This window comes from Akebia trifoliata, chromosome 3 (assembly GCF_017979445.1).
Source record: "Akebia trifoliata isolate Shusen 1 chromosome 3, ASM1797944v1, whole genome shotgun sequence".
Classification (NCBI taxonomy): Eukaryota; Viridiplantae; Streptophyta; class Magnoliopsida; order Ranunculales; family Lardizabalaceae; genus Akebia; species Akebia trifoliata.
The window spans coordinates 3,768,932-3,780,573 of NC_141377.1; the positions used below are offsets into that span (position 1 = coordinate 3,768,932).

At 35.7% G+C, this 11,642-nt stretch overlaps 1 protein-coding gene across 1 annotated transcript; it reads right to left on the bottom strand.

The window, feature by feature from the left end:
* Positions 1-1,203: 1,203 nt before the first annotated feature.
* PDF1B (peptide deformylase 1B) lies at positions 1,204-10,531 on the bottom strand. Its single transcript, XM_086433386.1, has 7 exons — positions 10,231-10,531; positions 9,469-9,607; positions 8,254-8,446; positions 5,361-5,471; positions 4,361-4,423; positions 1,633-1,762; positions 1,204-1,532 (listed from the first exon to the last, which is right to left on the bottom strand). Exons 1-6 carry the CDS (start codon positions 10,445-10,447, stop codon positions 1,664-1,666), a joined length of 822 nt encoding a protein of 273 aa, XP_086289512.1. The 5' UTR covers positions 10,448-10,531; the 3' UTR covers positions 1,204-1,532; positions 1,633-1,663.
* Positions 10,532-11,642: the final 1,111 nt, after the last annotated feature.

Below are 11,642 nucleotides of genomic sequence, written 5' to 3' on the forward strand. Positions count from 1 at the left end.
CTTAGCAGTTTTGGTGTTTGTAGTGTATGAGGGTATACTTGTAAATTCTCCAAATCTGTAATCTTCTCTCTTTCTTAATATAAAAACTAGTATGGAAATGCCCTAACTAAGCAAGAATTTCAAGTGCAACAACAAGAACTAAAATTATATAAGCTGCAAAAAGGAGCACAACACATGCAAGCTAATGTGGGCAGGGTTTAATACCAGAACAAGTATGAACTCGGGCAGGGTTTATCCTCACCGGCGAGAGCTTGCTGATTTGTTACTCTTCGGCCTGACTCCATAGCTTGAGAATAACTCGAAATTCACAAGTATGAACTCGGAAAATCATATTACTTTTTATTTATAGGTTAAAAAGGGAGGGGTTTTTAAAAAAACTAAAATTCATAAAGTGATTTTTTTAATGAAAATTAGAAAAGGAATTACAAGGACTCCAGAAAGAGTTAGTGAGAGAGATGCTCATCAAAATTGAAGGTAGGTATTATACAAATAAGACAAATACATTAGGGATGCCTGTTAACAAGTTCTTCCCAATTGAGAATGAAGTGCTCAAACAGGATACCTTTGAAGTCACTCAAAATTATTGTTTATGTACCACTAATGAACCAGGAAATTTCGCAGCAGCAATGTATGCTCATATCCAAGAATTTTTTTATTAAAAAAAAGAAGAAAAATGGATATAATAAGATGAAATTGGAAAAAAGAAAAGACGGAAGAATAGTAAAACATAATAACATTAGAAAAAAAAAACAAAACAAATCAAAGGAAAACACATCTACTGCCTTCAAAGTCTACAACAATTAGGACAAAATAAGAAAACAAGTACTTGACAGGAAAAAAAAATTAAAAAGAAAGAAAAGAAAAGGAAGGAATATAAACATTTAAGCTTGTTTTTGCAAAAAAAAAAAAATATAAAAAAAATGATTGAAGTAATTATGATGTTTCACGTTGAAAAACAGAATATTTCTCTCATGTCACATCAATGATTGACTTTCTTTATAAGTCCATACATGCCAAGGTGTATGGAAGGGAAGCAGTTGAATCTTTTTTAAAATAGATGCAAGCTCTTAACTCCAACCCTACAATAGTTATCAGGATAACAAGATCTCAAAAAGTAAGTGAATGACAGAATTTGAGAATCCTTTTAAGGGATGTATTCATGTCCAAGTCTGATAGGAGGAATATAACGCATCTTTCATGATGTCAAAGAGAAAAATCCAATCAACATACCTTTATTTTCATGATCAGTTCCCCATACAAAGGCATATTATAATATATTAATGGACATAATGCAAATATTTCTATCTTCAATGTCAACTTTTGCACCTTTTTCCCTTTTCAGTTAATTGGGATAAGTTACTTTTGCACAAAAAAATATGACGACCATCAATCAAAGCCCTGCTTTGGTAAGAAGACATTATAAACCAACCATCTATGGTTTGAGAAACATTCCATAGTTGCTGCAATGTGCTCTGTGCTTCTCCGGCTCGGCAATTTCCCAAATGTAATTCTTAGGGCATCGGGCTTCATAACTATCGTACAGAATAAAATGGTGTAATTATTAAAAACTAAACCAGAGTTAATCTGAGTGAAAATAAATAATAAAATGAAACATAAATGTTTCTGTATTACATAATGAGGCCGTGAAATCCTGTATCCAGATTCATGGTCTTCCAAAACCAGTAACCAATCTCTTTCTGCGGCTATCAATCTTCTCTGGGCTTGATAATCCAGTCTTATCTTCATACTTTTTTTCTAAGGCCTGTAAACAATATAACCAGCATGATAAGCAAACCTGACATATTTTCCACAGCAGTGCCAAGATAAACCAAAAGAAAATTATACTGAAACAGAAATTTCCAATTTTGAAGGGCTTTATGGCATTAATTAAGGAAATTAATACGCATCATTCCCTGATCATAAACTGAACAGTATTTATGAGGAGAAGACCTTTTGAGTTGCTATAGACTTCGTTTAAAAAGTATGATAAAAACTCTTCTTCTCAATCTCCTTTTTATTTTAATAAAAAACAAAGTTATAAAAAATGATAAAAACTACAAACTTATTTTCCCCAGAACATCGTTGTAAGTTATCATTTTGCAAAATAATCGATTGACAACTTGTTTCCATGGACTAGAGAAAGGAATAGAACATCAGGGACAAACCTAATTCTTTTGTTTCTCCAGAACATCACATCAGGAAATAATCATCAAGAATCGCAGAAATGGCTAGATTAATGTTCTTCTGATAAGAAATCCATATTCCTTGGAATTATTAAATGTCCAAGCAACATTACAGAAAAGTAGTTACCGTGAGAACAGCTATATTTCACAAAGGAAGGGACAAGAAGCTTTAGGGGAGAACGACACGTCTGTTTGATCCATGGTTTCAGATTCTTCCTATGCACGCTTTTGATAGATCCCACTTCCTATGCCTACAAGACCATATGGTTCGATGGTATGGAATCCAACAATTAAGAGATGCTTATTTGAAAGAGAGATTTAAGAGTGCACTGTTCATTCAGTTGCCTTGATGAGGCTTTCATTCTCATAACATCTGAACATTGATCCATAAGATGACTTTTCGATTTCTTATTTAAAAAAAAAAACAGCTGGTTCTTGATTCCTTTTACTTTGAAGGAGCAGTGACCAATCAACAACATTTTGTTCTAAGTTGGAGCATTTTGCATGAATAGTTTTATTCAATAAATTTTAACCTCTTGACCATCTAATCAAAAAAGAAAATCTTCACACCCTAAGCGGTGCATGATGCAAAAGGAGCGCAAAGAGAACATTAGTTCGGGTATTTCCTCAGACCATAGGGGATGTGTTTTCTAGTTGGTCAAGCAGCTCTTTTGGGCCCATATGACAATTCTTATGAAGGATTCCTCCTTATGCTCTTTGTTGTAGCCTTTGGGAAGAGGAAAATAGAAACATATTTGACCAAAGAAGTCCGTCAATAGTAGAGATTGATTGAAAGGTTGATAGATTGAAGAAAATTACAAACTTTGAATTTAGGTCTCCATAAGAATTGTAAAATTACCAAGCTTGATTACCTTGAAAACTAAGAGATAGCAGATGGATCAAGTTCAACTTTGATGGTCTTGCCTACCACATTTTTTGTATTTCCAACTGGCCAGCATTGGGAGGATGTTCAAAGATGATTGAGATGAAGCCATTAAGGGTTTATTTTAATCAGTAAGTCAGGGGAGGTTTTTCAATCCTTGTAAGTAGTTCAAGACTAATGAAGCGGAAAGTATAGAATTACTCCATAGTTTAATTTTTATTTTTCAGTCCTCTCGAAGAGGAGAGCAGCAAACTGATCCTATGTTATTGTGAGCGAGGAGATTTATCCACATTATCAACCTACTTATGGAATCGACTAAAGGATGGGTTGTTATTCTTTTTCATATAGTAAGTGGGGAATACTATTTTATCCTGAGCTAAAAGTATACATAACACCCTCTCTGTATATCGATAATGATCTGTGGCCGCGTTTATTTTCACATGCATATGTCCAACCATAGGGTCTTACAATCTACCCCTTCTAAAAAGTGTTTAGTCTCGTGAATTTTGAATAGAACAGATAAAGGTGAGTCATGAGTGAGGTTGCAAACAATTTTGAAAACACCATTTCGTCTTGAAATGTTTCGGCCATGATGTTTAAGAAGGGAGATCGAGGCACACGAAGTACTGAAACCCAGACAGCTCAACTCTGGCCTCCTGTAGTGCGCAGCGTTACGTTTGTTTCCATTTCTCAAATCATCTATAGGTCATAATATAGGATTTAGATTATATACATCAGAGTTGAGAAGCTATACAACTCCATTGATCAATCAAGACAGCAGTTCAGTAAGAACCATTGTCCCAAGAATGTAGGGCCAATCCTTTGGTGGACCTATGAACCACATGTCATCCTGATTTCTGTTTTTTTATGCACCAAAATCTTTACTCATACAAGTAGAGCGTATTGATAAGCCTTCTAGATCGTTACATTGTGCAGGATTACATGATTAAGATGTTCAAAATTATACTTATTTGTGGACTGAAAAAAGTGTTCTGTTCTAAAGTTGGGTTACTTATTTTGCATGTGGCACACAAATAACAGATAGTACAACAATGACAAAATGTTAGACAAACAGCACCCAGACCAACCTGGTTCAGGGTTTACCACCACTTTTAATGTGGCCAAACGGGGCCTAACTTGTGTATGAATGTATACTTTCCCATACTCAAATGCAATAATCCATTATTGCTTTTAAAAAAAAAAATAATAATTCAATAAGTAGCCATAAAATACAACTGCAGGACATACACGATATCAGTGGAATACTAAGGTATTGTGGCACGCTTCCACTCACCTTTAGCTCTGAACGAATATTGTCAACCACTTCTTCAGTCATTCTATCAAAGAAAAGAGTTCCCTGCGAATTCAGCATTAAATGTTGAGAAAATTTAAATTCTTTGACTGTAAAAAGGCATAAACTTGAACTTTAACCCTACAAACAATGACTTCAAGGAAGCATCTTTTTCAGCCAAGTTCAGTTGATACATTGGAACTTATGCTAAGTCCTACACTTTTCCCCCACAAACCCCATGATCTGACATGTCCAAACAGTTTATTCCATATGTTGAGAATAAAATTAGTTTTCACATGCATTATACAAATAACATAAAGCTGATAAAAGTAAATGCAGGAAACAGAAGTACGGAAAAAATACTAAACAACCCCAAAGGTAGACAATTACATATAACATCCATTGGTGATTGTCATCCGGAGGACCTGGACACTGAAATCTCAGCCCCAGATGATCAAACTTTCTCTTAAACTAACAGACTTTAGAATCAATGGGATTACAACAACAAAAAAGAGAGAAGAGAGAGGCCATGCAACTGGACACAAACCATTTGCATTCCTATTCAAACGAATGAAGTACAAGTCCAAAAATTGCAAACCCATTCAGATTAGCAAGCTGCAATTTCCCAGTCATGAATATAAAGCCAAAGAGACATTCAGCTTACAATGAAGAAGCTCCCCACTAAAATATTTTAAAGAAAGGGAAAATAGCATTTAAAGAGAAAAAAATTAAAGAAGTCATTCTTTATAAAGCTATTAAGAAAAGTAGAAAACCTTGTACTTCAACTACAATGGTTATGTATCCCCCATCATCCAAACTTATGTATATGAGTTAATTATCAGTTACACAGGAAAAAAGTCCTTAGGGAAAATGATGATGAAAAAACAAATTAAGTTTGTGAGCCTGCTATCTTCATAATCCATCCATCGAAGAACAATTGGGATTAGGATTTCATTTTTGATCTGGCAATTATAAAAAAGACTGAGCAGTTGAAGAAGACAACCTGCAAATGATCAAATTCATGCTGAAAAACACGTGCGGGAAGGCCTGACAAGGCAACCGTAAATTTTGCGCCAGTAACATCCCGAGCATCAACCTTTACAGATTCAGGCCTCTACAAAGATGAGAAAAGCGGGCAGTCTAAATCTTCATGAAAAAATATGGATTGCATTACGAACAAAAACATTGTGCTCCATTAAAAATAAACTGCCTGGAGTAGTGCTGCAAAGCTGAACTTTGGTTACAGCATGTTAAGGTTATTTATTTTACAGAACAAAATAAAGAATCTTCCAATACCCTCACTTAACCTGGTATCAAAGTAAAAAAAAATATATAATAGACAAAAGTTGCATGTGCAAGCTTAACAGTTCCACCCACACCGTCTTAGCAACACAATTTGACCATGTAAACAGGGGTATTTTATTCATTTTCAAGTAATACGTGACTTGTTCTCAATATTAACCAGTTGATTGATGTATGCTGGAATTGTAACTAGTGTAAAGCATTCGTTGTTTACCATTATAAGCATCAGAGGTTCTTTGACGAATACCCCACCAATGCCCAGAGACAGAGAAGGCAACTTAGGTTGGATGTGCAGTGTTGGGTTGACAGAAAATCCTCTACAGTTGTAATAAGTAGGGGAAAAGTATGATGAATTGTATAGTATAGGCATGATGTGTCTACAAGACACGAGTGCTATCTACGTCGCCGATCCAAATTTCTATCTATCATACTTCAATTGAATTTAAAACTAAAAGAGAAAAAAGAAAACAATGGCTAGATTAAGTTAAGGAAAAGTACAGTGAATGAGCTATGGAATAGGCATGGTGTGGACTATAGTCACCAAATTCTCCGAATTACTGAAAAAGTCGCAATTTAATCATGAATTTTACATTCAACGATTTAATCAAGACTTTTTCAATAAACACAACTTTTGCAAACTTCAAGATTAAATCACCATCTTTGTGATTAAATTGGGAAAAATGAAAGACGACTTTGATGCGCTAGGAAGAGAATATGACCTTGATGAAGATGATGGTGACCATTTTACTAAAAAAAATCCAATATAATGACGATGCAAATAAGGATAACATTGATTTGATGATTTAGACCGGTATAATACAAACCTTGAATATGTTGTAGAACTGTGGTTATTTGATGTGGATGATATCAATATGGGGTTCAGTGATTTATTATTATAGTTTAATATGGGATTTGATGATATAATATGATAACATCACTTATTAGGATAAGAACGGTAACAAGAAGTATCATTTGGTTAGATGGAAGACGATTTGCATGCCCAAGAAGAACGGGGGTCTGGGCATTAGGGGTCTTAGATTAACCAATAAAGCGCTTCTAGGGAAGTGGCTTTGGAGGTTTGGTGAGGAGAGGGGTAGTTTGTGGAGGAAGGTGATTAAAGCTAAATACGGGGATAGGAGTCTAGGTTGGTAACGGCCTCGTATGGGTGTAGTGTTTGGAAAGGGATTTTGAGAGTTAGCAAGGATTTCGAGCAAGGATTAGATTCAAAGCAGACATGGGGGACAGAATCAGATTTTGGGAAGATAGTTGGTGCGGCTCTTCGTCTCTGGCGACTCAATTCCCATCCTTATACACTTGTTCTATTAAGAAGAACCGTTCAATTCAGCAGTGCGTGGTTCGCAACGAGTCCGGTCTTACTTGGGATTTGGGGTTCAAGAGAAATTTTAATGATTGGGAGCTAACTGAGGTTACATCTTTCCTTGATCTCTTGCATACATGTCACCTCAATGAAAGCGAACATGATAGGTGGGAATGGACTAGAGCGAAGGATTCGAGATTCTCTGTAAGGTCATTCTATAAGTGGCTCACTCATCTTGTAGAGCGAGCCATCCCAGGTTCTATCATTTGGTCAAGGTCAGTGCCCTCAAAAATCTCCTTCTTTGTTTGGTTGGCGTCCCTTGGTAGGACTCTTACGATGGATAACTTAATTGTTCGGGGTTGGATCACTCCCAACTGTTGCCCCCTTTGCTTATTGGAAGGGGAATCGGTTGATCATATTTTAATTCATTGTCCATTTTCTTATCAAATTTGGTCAAATTTCCTTGATTTATTTCGTATTAATTGGGTTCTTCCTCGTAAGTTTTCTTCATTGTTGGATGAATGGACTAGTAATGTCTTCCACACCAGAAAACGTTACCTGTGGACTATGCTTCCTTCGGCTATTGCTTGGGGGATCTAGATTGAAAGAAATAATAGGGTGTTTAACGACAAGAACAGAAGCTCTCATGCAAGTTTTTTAGAGATCTTGGGTTTATTATACCTATGGTCTAAGCAAAACATAGAGTTTGCAGGGATTTCTTTTGATGATTTTATTTTTAGATGGGACTCTTTATGTAATTAGTGTTTTTGTTTGTTTTTTTCCTTGTTGTTCTCTTGAGGCCTTCTCGGCCTCCTTGTGTTCAGTTCTCCTCTTTGCAATATATTATACTTATCAAAAAAAAAAACATCACTTATTAGGAATATTACACAACCCTAACCATAATACGATTTTTTCCCGATTTTACTGAATATTTTGAATTTTACCCTTGCCGACTTATTCCCGAATCCCAACTTGGTGACTAACTGTGGACAACAGGCCATTCACATGGCATATCCAAAGGATCATCTATCAATGGGACAATTAGACTGGTCATGTCAATTGTACACATGGCAAGAAAAACATACAGCTACAGTGAAGAGGTTAGGAGTGGAGTTCTATAATCAATTTCGGAAACTCAAACTAGAACATCTCAAGATTCACATAAAAGATTAAATTCATGGCCAATGCATGAAAAAAAAAATCTCCAAAAATCAGACAATGAAAGAACCGGAGAAAAAAATATATTAAAAACAAAACTAGGTAGCCAATATAATACCTCTACATCTGCATAAATCCCTGGAAAGGATAAGCAACCTTCATTGAAAAGAACCATCCTTTTCGAATACTTGAAAACTCTTGGGTTAATGAGAACAATTTCCTCTCCTACGCCACGTTCACCAGCAGGGTTAAACACCATAAGTCGAACATTGATTCCCACCTGGGGTGCTGAGAGTCCAATGCCATCAGTTCTGTGCAAAAGGAAGCCAATGAGTATAGATCACACTCCTGTAAATATAATAGGAATAACTTTCAAATAAACAAACCTAAAACTTCATTGTTCAAGGGTGTTGGAGTATATTTAATTACAAAAAGGAACTCGCACTCTCTTTAAGTTCATTACAGAAGAGTGATGTAATTCATCACTCAATCTGTTCTACACTCAGATAGGTTCTGAACTGCATATCTAGAAGCAATCTGGTCTTGTCATTCATTTTAAGTTCATTATATACTGCTGGCACAATAAAATTAGGCTTAACCTAGACTGGACATATGGAACATTGATATACATGTCAAAACTGAGAGTACAGAATTCCAACCGATTGTAACATCTAGAAAACTTGAGCCAACTTAAAATAATCATCTATATTTGTATGATGGACACCCAAAGTTCATAAAAAAAAATTATCTGGTCCTGAGTCCCCAAGTCCAAAGACTACTCAATCACGATCCTCTGACCAAGAGCCGTGGGACATCCTAAATAAATTGTGACTCCCAATTAAGGTGTGACACAACTAGAAAAATAAAAACCCATCAGTCGAGGCATGAAGCATGATTTGAGTCGATCAAGACATCCATTACCCTAAGCATGAAATCTCTAATTTAATCACTCATTTACAACACTTAATACCTCATTCCTTATGTTGATTTGATATTCCACCTACTCTCTTGTATTATAAAAAGGGGGAGAGTTCCTAAACAAGGAGGGAGACCGGAGAAATTGAATATGTAATTAGTAACGAAAAATCATTCTCCAATGAATTGGCCCCTTTAAACCAGGGGACGCAGCCGATAATTTGAGCGGTGAACCCATAAAAAAAAATTATAGTGTATTCTGACACATTGCAAAGCAACTTTGAGGTCGTGGATTCAAGTACAGCTTACCCATCAATATATATAGTGTATTCTCTCTCTATTTTGTTCTTGATATTCATCTGATTGTGAGTGACTAAATCGTGATGGACTAATTTGAGTGGTAAGAGTTAGAACTTACTTGTACATTATGTCGAACATCTCATGAACTAATTTCATTAGGTTCTCATCGAAGGTATCGATCCGTTTGTTTGTAGCTCTCAGAATTGGATCTGGGTACTCCACAATCTTGAGCGGTGGCTCAAAAGAAATATCAGCAGCTACAATAATAATAAAATTAACCTAAATTCAAAACTTCAAAAACCCTAAAACAACAGAGATAGAGTTCAGAGGGAGAAAAACACTAATAGATGATCTCAAATGCTTCAATTGGTTGGAAAAAACAACGGTCAGAACTCACAGCATTGATCAAAAGCTGAAGCGGAAAGCTATAACAAAATCAACATAAATTCAAAACTTCGAAAACCTAAAAAAAATAGAGATAGAGTTCTGAAAGAGAAAATCAGTAATAGATGATCTCAAATGCTTCAATTGGTTGGAAAGACAATGATTGGAACTCGCAACATTGATCAAAAGAAATATCAGCGGCTACAACAATAACAAAATTAACCTAAATTCAAAACTTTGAAAACCTAAAACAATAAAGATAAGTGTTCGAAGGGAGAAAATCACTAAAAGATGATCTCAAATGCTTCAATTGGTTGTTTAAAAAATGATTGAAAACTTTGAAAACCTAAAACAATATATATAAGAGTTCAAAGGGAGAAAATCACTAATAGATGATCTCAATTGCTTCAATTGGTTGTTTAAAAAATGATTGAAACACGAAATATTGATCGAAAGCTGAAGCAGAAAGATCAAATAAAATGTAAATCTTACTTACGAGAAGCTACTTGGTCTTCTTTGGAGGAAAAACGCCGCCTCGCATGCACAGAGACCTCCATTAATGGAGGTTTAATCTTGTTTTGGGAGGAGAAGAGTCGGTTGTTGGATAAATGGTGGAATTGGCGCAAATTAGCAGGGAGGCTCGCCTGTCGAGAGAAGAGAGGAAGGAGTGCGTAGGATAAGGAAGATGACTGAAGCCAAGTAGCACGAGCCATCACACAGCTGTGAGAATAACTACCAAGGTCGACTGGTAGAGAGAGAGAGAGAGAGAGAGGGAAGAGAGAGCTCAAACTGGCGGTTTAATTGTGGTCGAGATTAACGAACCGTTGTAACCTAAATGCGTGTTTGGGTTGTTGTCAATGGGCCGGGTTTTGATCCAGCCTGGTTCGGCATGTACCGGGTTTGTTAGTGTAACCACGACCCTTTAATAATTGGGCCTGTTAGGTCCAAATTATATGGGGCTGAGCTCGTGATCTAGGCCTGTTGGATTACCAAACCCCAAATCCTCAACAATTACATTATTTACAAATTAATTTGCAGATTGGCTCTGCCCGTAGAGAAGCCCAAATACATGTGGGATGGACAGGATGGACCAATAAATTTTGTTATTTTGACCTGGTCCAACTCCACCATTATAGTGGTTGGATTCGGACTCTGATTTTGGGGCTCCATTAAGAATTCATTTAAGGCCCAGCCCATATACAAACCCTAAGTAGGGATGACAATGGGCAGGGACAAATTCTCCACGAGTCCTTTTAATTGAACCTCGAAAAATCTTGTTGCAAGTGATAATTTATTAAACGGTCGATTCGTTAAAAAATAGTAAGTACAAGTTGCTTTAACGCTGTATTTAAAATAAATAAAAATGAATTTTTGCTACTTTTATGCCCAAAATAAAAAAAATAGAAAAAGGGAGGAAGCACTTAACTAAACAAAACAAACAATAATATGTTGTCACCTTTTTGTCTCACCTTAAGATTGTAACATGCACTCCAAAATATGAAATTATCCTCATAAAAAATGGTAGAGCTCGAGCTTATTTAAATCAATGTGTAAAAGTAGTAGAGCCTGAGTTTATTTAAATCAATGTGTAAAAGTAATTCATATCTAATTGATATCACGTAGGGACCTAATCTCCAGTTGCTATTTGATCCCTAGTTCTTACATGTCATAAGTCCGAGCTCGTATATGATTTCTATCTCATTTCTGATTTAATCCTTAACTCGTATCTAACTTAATCCCGAACTCATGTCTAATCCCTAACTCGTGTCTAATCCTTGGAAAGTACCTAAATTCATGCATATCTTTTCACATTAAATGAAATGTATACAAGATCTTAATAGATTGATAGGACATCACATGTCAAAAATCTTCATTTTTCTACTTTTGCATTAATGATTTGCAATAATT